General features: G+C 44.8%; 1 protein-coding gene across 1 annotated transcript; it reads right to left on the bottom strand.

Annotated features, from left to right (window-relative positions):
- Window positions 1–25: 25 nt before the first annotated feature.
- Window positions 26–22,089, bottom strand: COPA (COPI coat complex subunit alpha). The gene is made up of 33 exons (XM_026116391.2): window positions 21,933–22,089; window positions 21,604–21,717; window positions 21,189–21,262; window positions 20,797–20,877; window positions 20,399–20,475; window positions 19,781–19,890; window positions 15,643–15,752; window positions 15,191–15,290; window positions 14,507–14,642; window positions 13,516–13,598; window positions 12,757–12,907; window positions 12,256–12,322; window positions 11,831–11,906; window positions 9,565–9,647; window positions 8,429–8,568; window positions 7,417–7,502; window positions 6,853–6,991; window positions 6,358–6,520; window positions 6,101–6,247; window positions 5,514–5,703; window positions 5,284–5,379; window positions 4,817–4,905; window positions 4,474–4,597; window positions 4,089–4,178; window positions 3,872–3,981; window positions 3,592–3,669; window positions 3,317–3,385; window positions 2,953–3,089; window positions 2,170–2,356; window positions 1,967–2,077; window positions 1,533–1,694; window positions 1,056–1,250; window positions 26–744 (listed from the first exon to the last, which is right to left on the bottom strand). The coding sequence occupies exons 1-33, from the start codon at window positions 21,970–21,972 to the stop codon at window positions 685–687; spliced, it is 3,675 nt and encodes a 1,224-aa protein (XP_025972176.2). The 5' UTR covers window positions 21,973–22,089; the 3' UTR covers window positions 26–684.
- Window positions 22,090–22,092: the final 3 nt, after the last annotated feature.

Consider the following 22,092-nt stretch of genomic DNA (forward strand, 5'->3'; position numbering starts at 1 on the left):
CAGTAAGACCAACTGGGCTACCAAAGAGGGAGATCAAGATGGTCAATTTATTTTATCCATGTGAGAAGCAGATAATGTTGAAAAAAGCTGGCAGAACCAAAAAAATCAACAATAGCAGTTAGCTTCTGAGCTGCTCTCCCACCATTTCCAAAGGGAGCAGAGCTGTCTCTGAGCAGGGACACGCCTGTGCTGGTCCCAGGTCCAGACAGTGCCACGCTCCACTGAGAGCTGAGTCAGCTCTTCCTGCTGCTCCAGCTGCAGCAGGTTGAGTACTTCTTTCAGGAGTCCCAACACTAAAGGAAGTGAGAGCCAGTCACTGCCTATCAAGTATTTTCTATGGTGTGCACTATATGGTACCCAGGTCTCAGCAAAAGCCAGTCTTTGCCCTCTGGAAAAGATTTGGCTTTGGAGGAGAAACGGTAGCTTTGAGGCAATAGTACATAGAAATGTCACATCAACTGGATCTGCAAACAGACTCTCTAGTTGCTGCTACTCAAAAGCTGCAGAGAGTCTCACTACTACATTCCTGGGAGGGGAAGAGTATGTAAGACAACAGCACGGGCACAACTATGGTGAAGAGATTTGACTAGAAGCTGGAATGATGGGAGGTAAAAGTTTCAACACTGCTGTGAAACGGGATCGTTCCCCTCTGATCCTCTCACCTCCCCAGGACGGGGCAGGGCCCTAGCGGAACTGGAGTGGGCTGATCCGCAGCCCGATGACATCTTTGCCGATCTCTGTCACCTGAGGAATAAAAGGGAGATGATTAAGGTTTAAAAGCAGCTCAACAATCCCACCCCATACATGGTTTTCACAGCCCATACAGTTCTCAGGACTGCAAGGTCAGTCCCTGAAGCTAGAATTTAAACTACATTGTATTTCGCAATTCCCAAACTGCTCCTCCTCACACGCCAAGTCCTCAGATATTCAACTTTAGACCCAAAGCCCAAGCCAAGTCAGTTTAGGGAGAGCAAAGGGGAAAGTGCTAGAGTGGATTCTCAAAGGAAGCACCATGGACTAGGAGTGCGTAATTACAGACGTTCTGACTCCCTTACTGTGGTGACACGGCAGATCTGCCCCTGGAACTCAGGACAGTAGCAGGCTCCACTGAGCGGACACTTCTCCACAGGTTTGCCACGATATATGGGCCGGTAAGAGGCAGCACAGATGTCAAAGGGGTTGTGCATATCATAGTTGAGCTGGTAGGTGTCAGTGGGATTCTTCTCACACGCGGACAAGATCTTGCGGGTCTGCAAAAAGCAACCACGTTGACCAGAGGGGAAGCTACAAAGCAGTCCAAAGAGTCTACCACAGGAGATGGAATGGATTCAACTGGTAACGAGCATAAATCAGGATGATTCCCCTCAATACCTCTTCCTTCCCACCAGCAAGCACCTCTGCTCTGATCACAAAAGCCTCAGCCCATCCCTGCATGGAGCAATAGTCAGTCCTCTCTGAACCAAGGAGGTCTCATTCCGAAGCACGCAGAGCGCACTCGGTGATATTCCTGGCCGTGCACCTTGCAGACATACCTGCTGCGCCACCTCAGGCTTTGGACCCAGTTCCAGCAGCCGACGAGCAAAGGTAGCAGCTGTCTTGAAGTTTTTGAGTTTGAAAAAGAGGTTGAGAGCAGTGCGCAGCACCAAGATCATGTGGACAGGCTGCAGGTTGGAGTGGGTGAAATAGGCAGCCATCTGTGGTAGGGAGAAGGAGGGAAAGGAGAGATACAATCACTACCAAGTGAGAAACTGGATGCCCTGAAAATGCTGCAAGTAACATACCAAACCCTCCCAGGTGATCACAGCCACCTCTGCTTTAAAGGCAGGAAACTGAGGCACAACTCCACATAACAGGAAATGGTAGAAATGGCAGAACTCATGATTCCCAATGCCTTTTAAACCAAAAGGCTATTTTCCTCCTCAACTCCCCCCCCAAATCAGTGAAGAATGTCACAGAGCTTCTGTACCTCACAGATCCGCTTCTGCTGCTCCAGGGTCTCTTTGGGAAGCTTCTTCCGCTCTATCTCCATTGAGAGCCCCACAATATACTCCCGGCAAATGGCTATCAGCTGCTGGGCCTTGGAGAGAGGCAGACAGAGGGAGTCAGGCGTTCGGCCTCCAGCCCCAAGGGGATGCAGAACAGGGTCAAAAAAAGAGATCTGCCTCTCACCTCAGCGATTTCCTGCTTGTTGTCCACCACCAGCAAGGGCACACTGAGCAAGATGGAGCGGAACTTCTCCACGGCCTCCTCAAACTTGCCAGCTGTAGTGAGCTGGTAGCACAGCTGCAGGCGCTGGATCAGGTCATTGAGTTTCAGTCCAACAGCGGGAAGGGCGTTCTTCAAGCCAGCTTCCTTCCTGGGAGCACCAGAGAGGGGTTGGAGGGGGACAAACAGAACTATTGCAGAGGGCATCCAGAACACACCAACATTACACTGTCAGCTCACCTGCAACTTGTCAGCAACACTTTGACCTAGGGCCACACTGTCCTTCTCACCTTGGCACCAATGACATCTGTGCTTCTGTAATTCTGCCCCCCACAATGCCCAGCTGTCTCTGCATTAACACAAGCTGGGACGTAAGGCTCATTTTTCTACAGTGGTGCCCAGCTGTCACTGCAAAAAACACACTTGTAGTTCTCTAGATTTTCTAGCTTCAGATTAACTTTGCCAGAGGGAAAGCATTAGAACTAGGAAAACCAACATCCCAAGTGCTTCACACTATTTTCAGCCTCTAAAAAGGGAGGCAGTCCTTCCATGTCTCTACATCTAACAACAAACAGCAGAAAAAAAAACATTAATGAAAGACTCTCTATTTACATCCATCAAACAGGAAGGCTCCTCCCTTCAGAAGAGAAGGAGAAGAATTCTGGCTACAACTGAACTTCCAAGGTGTCAGGGAGGAAAATGGCACAAGGCAAAGAGCACAGAAAAGGAGCTAGTCCAATTGCTTACCAGTTGCGATGCGGGTATCCATACATGCTAGGGAGACAAGGCAGGGCCTGGTAGGTCGTACGGCCACGGGCATAGGTCTGCAGGAACAGCTGCTTGTAGGGACCGAAGTTTGTGACTCCTACCTGGTCATGAAGGAGCTGAAAGGGACACATTGATCAGCTGAGTAAAAGATGTCTAGGGCTCTACAGAGGCTGCACAGACATCAACACTCAGGCTCTGACCTCTTGTTTCACACACAGACAAAATCATTTATGAAATGATTCACAAAAGGACACAAAAGAAAGCTTCAGACTGGATCAGAGACAAGAACACATGGGGACAAGGGCAAGCTCCCCCCCCTCCAGGAACTCCTGGGGTAACTTACTCTCATTGCTGTTTCAAAGGAGCCTGCCAGGATATGATCAACAGGAAGCTGAGAATTGTTACACCACACCTACAAAAAGGGAAGAGAAACATATTACAAGAACTACTGCATACGTGCACACATTTGTCCTACCTACTCTCATCACCCCTCAGTCCCCATAACATGTTGCTGTGCTGTGCTCACAGCTGAATGTTAACAAGAAGGACTGAGCCTGAAAAAACAAATACTGAAATAGAAAGTTTCTTGGCAAGATGACAAAAGATTTGTCCCATTACCTGAGCAGGGCTGGTGCCTTTGGTGGGTGGCACAAAGAAACCATCCTCAGCTCCTCCTGCGGGACCAGCAGGTACGTCCTGGGGAAACACACAGGACAGTGATTAGCATTCAAGTGTTTGACACCCAGATGGAATCATAGCTGGCTGCAACTGTGGTGGCAGAGACTCTCTGGTAAAGAACAGAAAACATTTTTTTCCCTGCAAGCTTTCATTGTCTCATGGCAATGAGGGGTTACTTGAGAAGCCTCACAAACATGCCCTGCACCCAAAAGCACCCTACCAGTTCAGGGGGAAGGTCCAAATCTTCCTCAACTTCCCATCCGCCTCCTTCTTCCTGCCCTTTACCTAGGCCTTCTTCTCCAAAGCCTTCTCCAGCATCCACAAAACCATCTGCACGGAGAAAAAGAACTAGTTGGAGCTCTTACACACATGCACATGCACGCACATACACTCTCTTCTCTCTCATTTCTCTAAGAAACACTCTTGGATACACCCACCTTCATCCAGCTGCAACTCTGCATCTTCACCCCAGCCTTCAGTGCCAACAGTGTCAATATCAATATCTGCAGCCAAAGCACCCCCTTTGCCTTAAAAAAAGGATAGGATTATTCATTTACTCATCTCTGAGAAGATAAGATGTTAAGCAAAGAATTAACTTGGGCTAACACCCTCCCCTCCAATTGTCAGACACCATCTTCTGTTAAAAGGCCAGAAGATTTCTTGAGAGATTTTAAGGGTGGTGTAAACATACAGCTGGATTCCAACCTCTGCCAGTAACACACAACAAATCCGAGGTTTAACAGCCACAGTTCAGGAGCCACAGGGACAAATTCAGTTCTGCATATCCCATCTTAATGCAGCTTTGCAGGTACAGAGCAATACCTTTGCTAGCAATTGTTCCTTCAAAGAATCCCTTGGAGACAGTCAGCAATGGCCAGTTGGTATCCAGAGGCATGACAGGGGCAGGAGGCTGCAGCAATTTTGCATTGGGATCGATGTCTGGAATCTGAGCAGAAAAGAACATAAATCAGCTTAAGACCATGTAAGGAAAATCCTGTTCTTTTACCTACCCCCCTCTAGGCAGCACAGACAGTCTCAAGTCTGATGATGAGCAGTGACTGGAACGGAGCTGCCTCAACAGTCGTACTAACGCAACATTCCACTGCCATCCCCTTCCCAAACTCTAGGGCTCTCATAATGAAATAGGAAGCATTAGTTCACTAACTGTTTCCTTTTCAGGATCAAATGTTTCCTTCAGGCTTTCAGCTTCTTCATCCAGACCATGAGTTGCAGCTGTGAGATAGGCCAGGGACTCTGAAATGAGATATAGCTAATATGAGTGGGTGTCCTTCATTGCCTAGAGCAAGAACACTTCTCATACTGGCTTGCATGGCCAAACTGCCACAAAGGAAAGATTAGCATCATACTAAGATTTATAATTACACCTTCAGGGGTATCACTGGATTTAGGACTAGAATGTGTGCATGCAATGACAGAGCATATTCAGATTGTCAAAGTTTGTCTCAGGTCTCCTGGGTAGTATTCTAGCTCTTAGATTACTTTCCTCCCATCCGATTCTGTTTTTCCTGTAAGGGATTACATTATCTGCCTCCAGAAATTATCATTCATCCATACCACCTCTCCAGCTTCTCCCCAGCCCACAGAAGCACATGTTAGTCTGATATTACTCACTTTGCCCACAGTTCTTCAGGATCCTCACCCTCTCTGACACATCTCCCAGATACAAGGCATTCTGGTAGTGGCCACTCATATCTTTACGGATCTCAGCTAAATCAAAAGAAAAACAGATGTAATGCTGCCTCTGCTGGCTTTTGCCTCTGCTGTATTGCCATTCATTCCCTTTGGGAGTGACAGTCTGCTCCTTTTATCTCATTCTTATTTGCTGCTGTCCTGGGACTCACCTATCTTCATCATCTTCCGGAGCTTCTCCAGGTTGCCAGTGATGAGATAGAGGAAGGAGAGCCTATCAAAATTCTTGGTGCGCTGGTAGCACATCTCCACAATTTGGTGATTTCCCTGCAGCAATGCCACTTCCCCCAGCTTCTCCCAGCAATTCTTGTCATCCAAAGCCTTGGCTGCTTCCAGAGCAATCTAACAAGGGAATGAGACATGGGTACAAGGGCGGACCTGAAAAAACAGCTGAACACGCTCACAAGACTTGAGCCCTATTCTCTGCCCCACCGAAAACAGTAAGTCGCTTTACAGAAGGCAGTCTTCCCTGCAGGCTCCTGTTCATAATAGCTGTGATAGGATTATAAGGATCACTGCATTAAATCATGCCCTCAGCTGAGGGCCTGCACCTTAGCAGAGCTGCTATCATTCCCGCTCTAGGAAGCGGGTCTGTGACTCTCAACCACTCTCCCAGGGAGATGCAGATTCTGTGAAACGCAACGCGGAAAGGAAAAGGTGAGCTTTTTCTTCCCAACACTCCTCCCCCTTGCAACATAAAGTAACATTTGCTTTCCCACAGCACCACCTGCCACCTCACCTCAATGTTACCGCATTCCAGTGCCAGGCTGAACCGGGTCTTCTCATCCTTGACAAAGTGCAGTGCCACCTCAGGGTAGCCCTTTTTTTGCAGGTAGGCAATGATGGACTGGCCCACAAGCTTGGCATTCCTCACCATGTGCAGCACCTGCAAAGGAAAGGCCCAGGCATGAAGATGACAATGCCACTTGGGAAGGATTATCCTATACCCCCATGTCATGGTCAAGGAAGAGTGCAGCGTTTCGCTTGCCTCCTCACCTCATCATATTTTCTGTTGATCAATGCCAGTTTGAATTTGAATTCTGTGGGATCAATGGTGAGGACCCTGGGACGGCATTCTCTGTCCAGGCAGTACACGTTGTTTCCCTTCACACGGGTAACATAAATAGGCAGATCCAAGGTGCGGATGATGCCATGATCCCTACACCAAAACACAGCATATTCACTTGATATGCATGCTGATACAGGCTGTATCTCAAAGTAGGCTCAAACACTATCATCTTAGCCTGGATGATAAAAGCAAGTCCCGGTCTGGAGAGCAGTGCAACCACCCAGCAGTGAAGTACCAGTAACAATATAAGCAACCAAAGATGAGGCCAGTGCAACCATCTAGCTCCAGTTGCCTTTGGGTAAGCCCACATTGGAAAAAAAGTGCAGTTACGCCAACACCAGCTTTGCTGTCTGCCAAAAAAACACAGTAGTCTGTGCAAGACCTGCCAGTTCCAGGACTCAGTGGGTGATACCCAGACTTACCCAGTGGTGACAGCATATTTGATGTGGTTGCTGGTGGTATAGATGAAGACACCACTCTCATCCCAGGCACCACTCTTGACACGGATGTTTTCATGGATATTACACAGTGACTCCAGCTTTCTGTTGCAGATCATGATGGCTGGAGAAGAAAAAAAATAAGATTTAAGGATGTGGAACTCTATCGTTAAATATCTGCCTCTGAATTATGGCTTATCTCCTCCATAGCCCCAGCAACAGGGATCTATTCAAAGAGTCAGACATCAAGAAGATGACAGCAAGCACAAACAGAATTGTTACCATCTGCCTTTACTTTATGAAGAAAACTACTAGATCCCTTTTGAGGAGTTTAAGAAATCCTCCTTTTTGCAACCTCACAGAAAGGTTTTGCTGAAGACGAACCGAAAGGGTCCACACTGAATGTCCTCAGCTGCACCTTCGTTTCTGGCCATGGCACTGAATGGTTACTCTAACAGGCCATACGAGGAGGGATTCTGCTCCACAAAGGGGAAGGGGCTGATGCAGTGCCTAGGACTCAGGTGAAACACTTAGGTGTCCCCTGCTCACCGTGCTTAGCCAGCAAAGCTACATGGGACATGTCAGCCGACCAGATGACGTATTTCACCTTGGAGATCTTCACCGAGGCCAGAGTTCTGTGAAAAGGACAGCACAGACATCAGAGTGCTGAACAATATCCCTCCTCTCCACAGCAAGCTCCATGATGACTACCTGAACCCAATTTGCAGATGCTCCAACCCCCCTTATGCAATTCTAGAGCTATAAAATCGTGTGACACAACTGACTGTCTCTGTGGTCCAGTTTAGCAAAACAAACCTCTCTCCATATCTGCACAATGACAAACATACTCGAGATGACAACTGACTTCACATTCTAGGTCTCTGAGGTGCTTTTGTTTTTTAAGGATAGATTTAAGAGAACATGGGAATAGGGAATTTCCAAGCAGCATTTATCTTGTTAAATTTGTTCACAACTATCCCAAAAATACTACAAAGACAAAAGGCACACAAATAAGGAAACGAGACTCATGAAGCAAGCTCTGGGACATGTGAGCACATACACTATACCTATTTGCAGATAATCCAGATTCCTTCTCAAGCCCCAAATATGGCTAAACCCACCACCTCCTTGTCTGTTTCTTTGTGGCTAGCAACACTTTTATCACTATGAACCTGCTACCACACTGTGGGGTTTAAGAGTATTTTGTACAGATACAAAACCTAAGGGACAAGGCATCGGGCGAGCTTAGCCTGATTGAGTTTGGTGTTTTTTTGATTTCTTTCCCCTTTTATAATACCCAGTTCTGTAGTCACAGAATTTACAAGGGTATGGCACACATCTCCCTGTGATCAATGGCACAACGCCTGCAGCATAAATTGCACCTTGGCTATGTTTACACTGTGCTTTTCGTAACAGTTGTTAGCCGTGGTTTGGATCAGTCTGATGCAGCCTGCAGCTGATGCTAAATTCTGGAGTGCATTAATAGCTATTACTTGTCCCCAGAGGGCATACGCCAGCAGGATTACAACATTAAAACTTCTCCCAGCAGGCTAAAACCTACCGCTTCTGCTGCACGTCAAAGAGGGTGATGGAGTCTGCGTCTCTCAGTAGCAGGTTCCCTGTGCCAGCATAGAAAATCTCATCGCAGTTCGGCACCTGCACCTTCTTGGTGATCTCATTCTTCAGGTTTTTGATTAGGATCTGCGATGTGATGAACGAAAAGTAAAACCACAGGAAAGTTAGGTGGAATCTACAAAGATGTTTAAGATCATTTAGGCTCACTTTGTGTAGCTGAACCCCAATAACATGAGACACAAACAGAAGATACAGCCTTTCACAAAGCAAGATCAACAGAAATTTATCCTGCCAGAAAACTCAACCACGTCAGTCTGTCAGAATAAAAATCTATTTTTCTTAGTACACCTTCACACAGTGCACACTCTCCCTTCATCACCACTGCTGTCGTTATCAGCTGGCTGATTAAATTTGCAAGCCCTCTCTACAAGTGAATACACAAGGTAAATAGAGAACACAATGTAGATTAAAAAAAAAATAGTTGGGGAAATTGACAGGAGAACAGCAAGGGGGAGAAGGGAAAGCCAAGGAGAGAGGAATAACAAAACAGGTACGTAGTAAAATGGAATTTACTAAGCAAGAAAACATTGAATGATGCAATCCAACGCTAAAAACTGATGGATACAGTATCTTTTACAAGGCAAAAGATTAAGACTTTTCTTCCCCTTCCCACTAAGTAAATCCAAGTGAGGAAAACTTTCCAATACTGCATTTCCTCTTTGTCCTATTGCACACCATGAGTGAGAACAAAGAGCTTCATAAAAACCTATACCTGCTTTTTCACCATTTATTTGGCACTTTCATGCTATGAAAGTGGCCTGGCTAGCTTCACACTCCTTTTCTGGGCAGCTCTCATTTCTTAGCTCACCTTCTATAGCAGGCCTCCAGCAACTGAGAGGTAACATTTATAGTAAAAGAAGTTAAGCAGTATTTAAATTCATCAGGTTTTCACCATATTACGCTTCTTTATATCTGCAGCCCACTCTCTACCAACAGTGCTCTGCCAGTCTACTCAGATCACCAATAATTCTGTTAACCCAGTTTTCCCACTTTCCACTCAGATGCTTCCAAATGACAACATACCCAGTTAAAAAGATGACCCTATTAAGCTTGTCCCCTTACCGAATGCATGCGATCCAGGACTGCAAAGCGGTTACGAGCTACCCACACAGCTGTTAGCCCGGAGGAACGTTTCCCTTCAGGGGCTGGGGAGAGCAAAATGCAGGCAGTGAATAAAACCGCTGGCAGGCTCTTATGGCAACACATTAGTCAGTCTTGTTTGATCCCATCTTGTTGTTGGATCAGCTGCTTCCTACTAATTCATGTTTAACCTGAGGCTATTCGCAAGACTCATTTCCTCCCCCAATGTCCTTTCAGATCTCCGTGTGGCCAGCGCCAGCCCTTCTCTTCAGCCAAGGCACAAGACAAGTGGCTGCCTGCACAGCCAATGCCACTGCTTGGCGCTGGAGCAGGCCATCCTGGGCGACAGCGCAGTCTGTCAAGCTAACGAGCAGAGCCTTGCTGGCCAAACAAACTGAGCAGCGAGGGTCCCGGCTTCAATGTAAGCCCCCTTTCCCTCCCCCCCGCAAACCAACATAACGAGCTGGAGGAGAAAAGCTGCACTTTCCCCAGCACGCAGCTGTTCTCTCGGTTTTAAAATGCTAATATAAACACAACACTCTGCATGTCAGAAGCACAGAGAGAACTGTGCTGCAGGATGTGTTTCGGATGTGTTTCAGATGCGGGGAAGGCTGCTGCAGCAGAGGAAGGGAACAGACGAGCGAGGTGACAGAGCTGCTGCTGTTTTGGTAAAACACAATTTCTCCTTCTTCGGTTTCCAGTACTCACCAGTACTCCTGCTGCTGAAAACATGGGTGTTTTGGGAGACCTTCTTAGGGTACCTGCAAGCCACTCGCTCACTGGATTGAGTACCATTTTACCAAGCCTAGTGTCATCTGTGGCAGATCCACATCCTAACAAATAACTTAGGGCTGAAGGGCAAGGTTTCATTTACTGCCCAACATATATGAAAGACTGGTCTAAATTCTATTCCCAGCTCAGCCAGGGGCTTTCTGAAGGCAACTTCACCTGTTTTTATGAATCTCCACAATTCAGGGGTTTTACTGACTTCCCCCACATGTAATGGCTTTAAAACTTTAACACTGACTGTACACCAGGCAGAAAGTGATGGAAATGTACTACCCAAAAGGTTATAGGGGGAAGTTTAGCTCCCCTTGTAGGCTGGGTAAATAAACTGAAGGACAGGAGGATGACAACTCCAGGGCTTGTGTTAAATCCCCACTTCACAGACCTGGGAGATCATCAGAAGGCTGCATACACAGCAATTAATTAGGAAGATACTTATCAATTAGTAGAATTTTATGTTGTCCTTGAGAATAGATAGTTGCTTAAAAAAAACCCAGAAAAATAAAGACAAGACAAAGACAAGGGTGAGTCTCAATTTTCAACTGAAAACAAATTAAGAGTATTTGGTTTTAATGAAGCAGAGACGCCTCTTCCTCTGAAAGAATTACCCCTATACTCCTTAACAGGGTCACAAGTTGAACGTCCCCAAACAAGTCAGCTTTGAACCTCTCAATCATCGGAATAAGTGCTTGAAATATATTTAGTAACATTTAATCTATATAAAATGACTAAAAAGCTCTCCAAAATACACCTGCTGACTGCACTGACAAAGACATCTTCCCTTCGTTAGACCCTCAGAAACTAGGAAGTCTCCACAAAAGTAAGCTAGATTCCAGTCTAACTCATTCATCACTCCCACTCATTTCAAAATCTTTACTGCCATGATGACAGAGGCAGGAGGAACCAGCTGGAGTTTCAGATCCCAAGTGGAATTCACAGTTAGGAGAAAGAAAAATTTTTTTTCTAAATCATATTTTGACTTGTAAATTGCACAAAACTGATTGGAATTTGCTGAGAGGAAGAATGAATACTGGTGCCCTGGCACTGTCACTTTTACAGCCACTTTTCAGAGTATAAACCCTTTTAGAACAAAACATATCTGGTTGAAATCCATCTCTGTTGACAAGCCAGGAAGGCTGCCTGCTGCGTCGAAAGGGAAAATGGAAAGTTCCTAATAACAAAATTATAAAATATATATTTGTAGCAGTAAAAGTTTGGGATGAACATGAATTTTTCAAGTCAGTGAAGCTTATGATATAGTAAGCAGGAAGCCTGCCAAATGATGTGTGCTGCAGGGGCACTGGGAAACATGGAGAAAGAGTCCAACAAGAGAGGCTTAGAGAAATGAAGCTTTCATATACATAAAACACACACACAAACACACAGTATGAGAGCAGAGGAAGGGATAGCCGTAAAGAGACAAAACACTAAGAAGGATTAATGTGAAATAAGAAACACCTACCATCCGGGTTCTGGGAGTCTGCATCCTTGGGAATGGTGTACAGGTCATAAGTGCTGTTCTCCAAGTTGCTGGCTCTCTGTGGGGTGAAGGAACAAAACGAAAAAAACATTAAGAGATAGGATTTCCCCAGTCCTCCCAATTACAAACCCACTTGAGAAGGAAAATTATTTAAAACAGTAAGAAAAAAAATGATGTTCAGCCTGTAACATGAGAAGAAAAGGAACAAATTGGTAGATGTCAAAAATAAATACACAAAACAGTTCACAAACAAGAAGTCACCCATAAAATTGGTCCTCAGTCTAGCTTTGTATCTCACATCCTCTTGGCATTTGGGACTCAGTTTTATATTGTATCTTGAAAACAGAATTCACATTCACAGCCTCTTGAAAAGTCCTTTAGCACATTCTGCAGCAAAACTGGCTTACCGTGCAGAGGAGGACAGCATTCTCAGCTGGGTTATACGACATGTTGAACACAGGGAACTTGGAACCACTGAAGAGGAGTGATGAAGAGAACAGAGAGTTAATAATAGAGCAGACCGCAATTTTTTCTACCCAAATCATCATCTGATAAAAACTCCTCATTTTTTTGAAATACACTACCAGAACAGCTCTCTTTTGATTAATTTCCTGGCTCAAAACCACACGGAAAAACTAATAACATCGGCATTTTCTAAATGAGCAGCCTGGTATTTCAATTTGAAGTTACTTCAAATTTGAAGCTAGTTACAAAAAAAATTTTAACTGTAAATGGATAAAAATTGACCTAAATCAACTTTTTTTAGGCTTTGGAGTTCATCTGACAGAACAATCAGTTGAAACCGAGGTACTGAACAGAAAATGATGATATAATCTTTTTATCAATGAGGACTAGTAATTCAGGACACCAGCAACTACTGTAACATAAGCACTCTCATCTCTTCCTACCTTCGCAGCTGCATGACAGCAACGTCTTTTGAACTATTGAAATCAAGCTGGCGGAGGAAACGGTCCTTCACATAATACAGCATGTTCCCATGCACGGCATAAGCAGGCCGCTCACGCTCCAGTTTGAACACAATCATGCCACCATCATGGCCTGAGAAAAGACATGCGAGAATTCAAACTTAAGAATTTAACTCTGCGTTTTTCTCATTGTGTAGATGACATGACTTAGCCCCTCAAACCAAGAAAGATCCAACAAAGATCGCAACCAATGACTGTCAGCCACATCTACTACTTTTCAGCCTGACTGAAAGAAGTGATTTTATTTCCGCCCTCGCTAAGGGCCATGTTTCCATCCCTTTAGGTTTCCCAATAAATCTAAGATCTGGTGTTCCACTAGAAACACTGCCTTGCTGACATGCATTTTGGTAATTGTAACTAGTCCAGCATGGGGTTCCCCTTGCACCTGTCCTATGCCTAACTAGCTAATGCTCTGAGGCATTAGCCTTAAGGCACAGACTGTCTTGCTCTAGCTTTGATCAGCAGCTGATGCAGTGAAACTGTTCCATCCACAGCGCTCAGACGTTGAGGTAAGCTAAATAAGGATCTTTTCCATCCGCTACATTTAATATAAGCATTTGCAAGCCAGCGTGTTCTTCAAAGTGTGCTAATGAAAATCAAATCCTTCATGCAAAGAGTTTCTGCTTGGAATATGTACTCTCTTCATTGCAGCCTGCCAGACATCGAGTAGATCTTTTTTACCTGCGGCAAAGAGGTTGAGGTTGGGATGAGCAGCCAATACCCAAAAGCGATCATGATCACGGCGAAATGTCTGGACACCCGTGCTAAACGTGCAACAGAGGGATTAAGGAAAATAAACAAAATGGAAACCTTGATGTAAGCTCCAGTTCACAAAATGAAGATCCTGAGCTTAACAGTACAGAACATCTCTGGCATTCATTATGGGGGAGTGCACCGAGAGTTCAAAACACTGAATTCAAAGACTTCTGGCTTGTTTCATTTAGAGAAAGCCTCTGTTTTGTGCTCTGTCAGGCTTGTTCAAGAGTCAGGACACTTCAAATACTATTTCCAGCTTTAAAATGTGCAAACTACCTTGCTTCCCTAACCCAGAAATTTCTCTTATAAAAACGAGAGCCTGAGCAGATGAGAGTCCAACCCTGGAGTAAGCTTAGCTTAGTACTAGCTAAGCTCTCTAAATAAGAACAGAACTGACTTATGTCAAAATGAGAACTGAAATGAACTGCCCTCAGTATTCCAGCTAGGGTTCACCTATGAAATCCTCTCATATCAGACACATTTTATTTATAATGCTATCCCCATTGCCTAAGGTGAAGAACAGTACTAGATCCAGTAACTGATTTCAAAACTAAAGCAGTTGTTTTATAAATACTTAATTTACATACAAATCTCTAGTCTGGTTCATTCTGTATCCATTTCAGCAGAATGATACTCATCCAAACAAGTTAAAATAATATATTCTCATTCAAAATACTTTCAGTAGCAGTAGCACTAGACAAGCCAGCCCTCTTCCATTTGCTTTCAGATAATTGCAAGCCTTATCCCTAAAGTGTGTCTCAAAGAGACCGAGAATGTGAAGAACATGGTTTCTTAATCATGAATTTTCAAACTCTAGAACTGATGTTTTAAGAACTGTTCTAACAATATTTGTAGGCCTTTCACTTATTTAAAACTTCCATAATAAGGTTGAGTCAGATGCTTGAAAAGCACTAACCGTTTTGACATATCCCAGACCCGGATGCTCTTGTCTTCTGAATTGCTGAGGATCAGTTCCTGCCGCGGGTGAAAGACAGCGCACGAGACATTGTTGTAATGTCCACGGCAAGTGTCAACCTCCCAGGCCTTTGATTCTAACAAAAGCAAAACACAATGTGGAAACTAATGCTTAAGCAGGTTAAGTGGATTCCATGGGCTGCTAGTTACTGTATCACTCTCCGATTTACGTTCATGATTTCTCTCTCAACTGTAGCACAACTCATCTGATGAGCACGTAGTCAGATTACCAAAAAGGTGCTAAGAATATTATATAGTTTATCTAGCCTGAGGTGACAACACACCCATTCCTGATGAAAGGCTTCTGGCTCTGGAATAGCTCCCTTTCTCATTGCATTAGCGTACATTCAAAAAACTTCAGTCAAGCTTATCTGTTCCTACAAGCCTCTGCTCAGATGTGGCTGAAAAACAAGAGAAGCTTGAGGTGCTGGCTAGGGAACTGAGCTCTCCTCAGACTGCAAAAGGCAATGCTGCCTGGGATTATTTACCACTGACTTGTACAGACATGCTCGCAAGTGTACATTACCTTCAGGTTCAACCTATAGATGTTCAAACATAAATTTCAACTCTTCTCCTACTTAGCCTCCCCTTCTTTCTGTGAGCTCCCTCTGGAGAATCTTCTTACCATTCATCCGCCAGATCTTCACTTGTCGATCATCAGCTCCCGATACAATAAGGGGCATGGTGGGGTGAAAGGCAGCCCAGTTCACTCCACGATCATGGCCCTACAAGCAAGAAGTAAAGTCACTTGAAGCCTTCCTCGCCTTAATGAGCTATTACAGAATGCTGAGAAAAGGGAGCCCCCCACAAGGCAATAGTGTCTGCTATTTAGCTGAGGTTTTAGTTGTAGAGAGAAAACAGTATCTGTTAGGTTACAGTGCAAACATCTCCAGATTTCAGATCTTAAATTTCTTAAAAATAAATGCCATATTCTGCAACAGCATGTAAGTCTATAAAGCTGAGTCAGGTATCAACTCCTTTTTCCTCCACTGTTTTTCAGATCTTTTAGAGAATCATTTGAAGTCATCACAGGGACTTAGTTAAATAAAGCTGAAAAGGCTGTAGAGTGCACAGTACCTCAAGAACGTGCTTCACAACTGCATCTGTTGTCCCAAACAAATCCACCCCAGTTATTCCCCTGACATCCGATTCCACAGCTCCAGGGGACAAGTTCTTCTTCCTTAGGCCTTGAGGGACAGAGGAGGAGAAGCAGGGGCAGAGGAAGCAAAAATTACATCATCAAGACAATATTTTTAATTTAGCAACAAGCTGAGTGCTCTCCTGTGCTGTTTACACACATCTTCAGGTGGAAAGGAAGAACTTGAAAGAGTGGAAGAGGGTGAGAGAAGTATCCAGGACTCCCTTCCACTTCCTCCAAAAGTGCAAGCTCAGATTAGACACGTCAAAAGGAAAGTCTGCAATGCAGTACACCATACAAAGGATCACTTCAGCTCACTGGGACGCAGAGGGCAGCACCACAGCAAAGGACAACTGGCACATTCTGGTTTCTCCCTCTCTCGCTCCTTATTTGCTAATCTGATCTTGCAATTTTAGGCTGCTCGCATCTACGCCATTTTGAGGAGTGCTCTCATTCACCTCTTGATTACGAATTTGAACAGGCTGCCTGCAAACAAGGTATTTTCAGGAACTACTTTAAGAGGCTAAAACTATAGGAACTAAAGCTTGTTCCTGATTCTGAAGAAAACTCCAAATTATCCAAGTTAAAAACAAACCTAAATCAACCATCCCTCATTCAAAAATCAAAACGAACACAGTCAGGAAAGTGAGAATTGAAATAAGCCTCTCGTCCAGCAACACACACGGAAAAGAGACTGTGAACTTCATAGATAAAGCATTCTAAACCAAAATTCAGAAAATACACTTTTCAATTCAAAGGTACTTGGCCCAAGGAAGCCATCATGAAATTTATTAAGAAAAAGATAACTAGGATAAAATCAGAACTGAACCAGTTATGGATGCCCACAGAGAGTGAGGTGCAATAGGAAAACAAACAATACTGAGAATAAAATTATTATTTTCTTCTTATAATTCTGATTCCCAAACTCCTCAAGAATTAGCGGCTTTGGGGAGATTTAAGGTAAAGGTCTAGTCTCAATAACCTCTTCGAGAAAGTTAGTCTAATGAAATCAACACATTAAGCAGTGGCTCAAAACAAAGCATGAATGCTCTGCACGCTGGGTGAGGTACACACAGATGGTCCAAGTAACAGTGAAGAACTTGAGTGGCTGAGTGGAAGCTTCTACAAAGCTGACACAAACTGCCCCAGAAATAAGGAATAAAACATACATAATCAAGGGGTGGTGAAAGAAGAAACACAGGGCTTTTAGAAGAGAAAATACTTGAGCCTTTGACAAGCCAGTGAAACAGGACTGGAACACAAGTGGAAAATTTCTGGCATAACTGCACAGATCTAGAGGGAAGGCAGGACACTCACAGAACATACCAGCTTCCTGCGTTGCTCTGGGGAGGGAGCAGGGAAAGAGAAAGGACTTGTTGCAGAACAGTAGATATTAGGCATTCTGAGGACAGCTGTTTTAAAAAAAAAAGAAATCTAAGAGACTCAGCTCAACATGCACAAGAGCACTAAGAGGAACAGGTGTTAAAATAACCAGGGAAAAGGGGACACACGCTAACTGCGACCAACAAACTGGAGCTTAGGAGAGAAGGAGGAAGAGAACTGCAAAGCATCACGACATTCCTGGGATCCATTTTGAGGAATACAGTGGTTGACATGTTAGAGGCAACACTGAATGACAGACAGGCCTTTGCAAATTCTTTTGCTCTATTCTCCTCTTCTTCCCAATTCAGGCCTCATACTTAAGGGTCTATAACTTACCAAAGACCAAAACTAAGCAATGAAACAGTCAGCACCCAAGAGCCTTTCTAAGCACAGGTTTCTTCCTGTCCCTCTAATCCATCTGCATTCAGTGGGCAATTGGAAAAGTGCAGTGGAGGCTGAAGTTGTACAAAGGTTTTGCCAACCACAAACGTACATCCACTAAGGATGCACAAGGAGAGGCAGGCTAGGTCTAAACATACTATCTGAGGTCTGTCGGCTCAGAAGTTGGTGCGTGATGTTACACTATATACAAAAGCACTTTCTGATCATGACCACTAACACCCTCCTCCAGGGTTAACAGTTAAAAAGAGATAGAAAAACAGGTTATTATGTAGTTGCTGTAGGTTAATATCACCATCATAAGCAAGGACTTCATTCCACAGCACAAGTGAATAATACATCATATATTTCATGCATTTTTTTTTTATATATAACATGCTCATTCTGACTGCATTCACACAGTTTCTCTCAGGAGACTAGCAAGAAATGGACTCTAACCTGGACCACATTCGTTTTGCATTGAAGATGCTTTATCAGCAGCTCCAAAGACAGAAAGTTTCGGTCCACAGAGCACAAAACACGAGGGAGTTCAAAACAATAGGGCAGTCTTGATTGCCTGCTCCAGGTCATGCTTAATTCACCCACAACTCCTCCATCTCTCACTGCCAACAAAGCTGAGAACTCTGGGAAGAAGATTTTGGAATACGGCCTTTCAACTCATTTAACTGAGGCCATCAAAGAACCAGCGCTCATAATCCCAGAACCTGCTGAAAACATAACTTCCCACTGATGTCAGCAGAAGCTGCAAGTTATAGGCAGCACTCGGAACTGGAATTAAATCTCAGTATCAAATGGGGCTGTCTATGATTAGGATTATGTTCGCACGACAGACGTCAGACAAAATGGGAAAATAACCGTTCTCAGGAGACTCCCAGAATCAAAACAGAATCCTGCTACGGACAGAAGTCATTTGGGGGGGGGGGGGGGGGAATTTCAGGAGTGGAGGGATGGAGGAAATCTTTATTTTGAATCCATTTTTCATCTATCCCTAATTTTTTCACACACCAATACTCTTGTACTGTCCTGTCTGACTGGAGCGACAGCTGAGTCAATAATTCAGCACATCTCTAAAACCCCTCATCACATATCAGCTGAGGAAAAAAAAAAAGCTCTGTACCATCTCCAAACCAATTTGGCAGCAGGAAATCTGCTGAGAGAGAGAGTCTGTGGGAGAATGCATCAGTGAAGCTTACTGGCAGAATTGCTGTTAGACTCCCCACGCTGGCAGCACAGAGAGGGGGACAGGTTTTAAATAACCAGGAGATCCTGTCCCCAGCCCCTACTGTTGACACAGCTGGCCATGTCTGAGTGTGTACCACAAACAGTGCAGCACGCCCAACCAAAACTGCAATGCCGAGAGCGGCAGGTGGGATAAAGGACCACGATCTATCTCTACAACAGCTCACAACATTGTAACGCCATCAGTATTGCCCCACCTGCCTGCCTCCAAGCAACCCCTTATCTCCATCTACTATTTTCTTCATTTTACTTTTTCATTTAGGGATCCTCTTCCAATCATTAAGTCACCTTGTGGCCCAGCTATAACCTAAGAAACAGCTAACAATAAGTTACTAGCAAAATACTTTGGAATTTTGATTTGCATCTCCTCGCTCTGATCTTTAGAACGTGCTTTATTTTATGAAACATAAAGCAAAGTGTAGGCTGAAAAAATTTCTAACACTGTCTTCCTGTTACCATGCACAACTAGGTTACCAAAATGGAAAAAAAGAAAAGCCTTTTTTGCAATCCATATAAAGGCCTTTTTAGCTTTATCTCAGAATGAATGACTTATTGCTGCCTCCAGAGTTTTTCAAGGGGATAAAGATGATCCACAAATCTCAAGAATTCCTCCTACAAGTCTGGCACATCAGCAAAGCTGATTCAGTGACAGCACTATGTGCCTTCTGACAGCAATACTCATCACCCACGTTGGCTAAAAAAAAATATCAGACTGGGATATTACATTGTGGAATCCCCATCCTTAGAGGTTTTCTTCACTGCACAAAGCTCCAGCTGACTTGATCTATTGTTGAAGACTTGCTTCAAGCAGAAGGCTGGACTAGATGATCCGCAGCGGTCCCTACCAACCAACAACCCACACTCCATGGAAACTGAGGGCAAAGAGTCCCTGCCAGTAGAGAATCCTGTACTTTGCTGCCTGAGACTCCTAGTCAACAGGCTACTTTTTCTGCTCTCAGATATCAACTGACTTGTTCCTGCCTCACTTGGCTTTCAGCAATTGCAGTTTTGAAGTGGGCTGTGCCACTGGATACCCCCTCGACCTGGGCAGCTCACCAGAAATATCCCAAACGCGCACAGTCTGGTCCAAGCTGGCTGACACTACCAGGTCCTCAGAGGGGTGAAACTGGGCGCACATCACATAGTGGTTGTGTCCTGTCAGCACACTACAATAGAGAGGACAGAAAATACCATTTAAACATAGCAAATACTAACGCACGTTTCAGTTTGTACCAATAGCAATAAGCTCAGTCTGAGAAAGGGGGATGATAAGAAATATATGATAAGGTGACACTCAGAAGAGAAATGCAACTCTTCAAGAGTTAGTGTGACTGAACACCTGACATATGTTTTTGTGGAGAGCATTCAAGGGCTTACTTTCTGATGGCAATAACTTTATAGGTGAGTATCAACATATTATTTTAATCTGGGAAATTTTTTACTCAAACAACATGTGAATTTACAAATAAGAGATAGTTTAGTAGCATCAGAATAAATGAGCAAAAGGAAAGACTGACAGAAATATTCACAACTGATCAGGTTTCTTTGTCAATTCTATTCCTTCAGCTATGCCAAGCTTTTAAACGTCATTCACATCTCCCATTTGAAAACTACGAATTAAGACGGCTTGCACCCCAGCCCTGCAGTTACTTGTAAAGCACCCATTGACTTTACCAAACACAAGTCCTGGACTGCCAATTCCAAACACGAATTGTCTGATCATCAGAAGCACTCAAGATCCAGGGATATTCCTAAAAGACACAGCATTTTGTAAATGAAATAATATTCTCTACCCCAGATGTCCTTCCCCTCCCCCTCTCGGTATTTTCCAATGGTCCCTATGAATGACCATTTGGGGGTTTTTTTGTTGTTTTGTTTTAAGATATAGGAGGCAGAATTTATGCCTCTTACACCTCTACAGAAGAGCAACATGCTTGGAGAACCATCATACTAGAAAATCAGATATGATTTCTTTAGCAATAATTCCCATCAAGGGAAGCAAAAGAAAGATCTCATTTCACACAAAGAGATAGCAGACATATATCACTGGGTTAAGTAGCAGGGGGGCTTACATGGTGGAAGAAGGTAGTGCGAATGTAATCCAAGTGCCCAAGCAGCGTGAAAAGACAACGGCGCAATTTGTAATTCCAGACCTGGACAACACAGAAACAGAACAAGAAGTGTGTGCCACAGCCCACCTAGACTTCCTGTACTTTCTCACAACACAGTAGATTTTAGCTCCTTTACAAACCTCCCTCTTCTGTTCTACAATATGATTCAAAAGCAAGCTACACAGAGACTTCAATTTGTTATAATTACCTGCAATGCTTCTGAAACGGCAGAATCCTAACCTCCTAGCACTATTTTTCCTCTCACTCTCTCACCTTGTCAGCATTTCCCCTACACGTCCCCTTGTCTGGACAATATCCTTTACAGAACAAGAGATAACAAGGGAAATTTTTACCTTTATTTTGTAATCATCACCTCCAGAAACAAAGAGAGGTTGCTGTTTGTGGAAGTCAATACCTCGAACAGGTCCTACAAACAGGAGAAGCAGGTTGACAGAGAAAGGTGGCTGACAGCTGGAGCAGTCCCTTATACCACTTAGAGTTTGATTTTTATCCCTCTCCAGGTGTTTTTTGGTAATGATAAAACAAAAACTTTAAAACAACAATGAAAAGTCAGGTAAAATTCTGAGATCACGCTCCTTTCTATCAATGCACTCGCAGGAACACATCACAGAACATCTAAGCCTTTTGAATACAATTACAAGTTCATTTTTTATCAGCAATGAAACTAATACCCTACTTCGTAGCCATGTTCAACCTTTAGTCTCGCTATGAGACTGCGCCTTCCCCCCGCTCCCCGCACACGCTCACCATCATGCTCGTCAAATTTGTCGATGAGGGTGCACATCCGATAATCCCACAGCTGGATCACGCCATTATGCAGGCTCGTGAGGATCCACGGCCGCTTGGGGTGGAAGCTGAGCCCTGCCGAGACACACGGGGACGTGACAGCGGCACCGCCGCGCGAACGGGGCCGAGGGGCGCCGAGGGCCCCCCCCGCCCCGGGCCAGGGAGCGGCCGGGGCAGCGCCGGGGCCCCGCAGGCCCCGGGGCGGGGGCGCCCGGCCCCCTCGGCCCGGGGACACCCGGTGCCCTTCCCCATCCCGCCGTCCGCCGCGGGGCTCCCAGCGCGGCCGTTACCTTTCACCCGGGCCGACTTGGTCTCGAACTTGGTCAGCATCGCCCAACCCGACCGGGCCCGGCCCGCCGCCCTGACGGTCCACGTCGGCGCCCCGGAAGTGGCCCGAGCGACTTCCGCTTCCGTCTGCCGGCTCGACCCGCCTGGACCATAGGGATTCAG

The sequence above is a fragment of the Dromaius novaehollandiae genome, chromosome 29 (assembly GCF_036370855.1).
Source record: "Dromaius novaehollandiae isolate bDroNov1 chromosome 29, bDroNov1.hap1, whole genome shotgun sequence".
Taxonomy (NCBI): Eukaryota; Metazoa; Chordata; class Aves; order Casuariiformes; family Dromaiidae; genus Dromaius; species Dromaius novaehollandiae.

Coding starts and splice junctions, on each gene's coding strand:
- COPA (XM_026116391.2), bottom strand. CDS start 21,972: ATGCTGACCAAGTTCGAGACCAAGTCGGCCCGGGTGAAAG. Junction 20,476..20,796: donor GCACTACCTTCTTCCACCAT/GTAAGCCCCCCT, acceptor TGTGTCTTTTAG/GAATATCCCTGGATCTTGAG. Junction 6,248..6,357: donor TCAACAGAAAATATGATGAG/GTGAGGAGGCAA, acceptor TTTCCTTTGCAG/GTGCTGCACATGGTGAGGAA.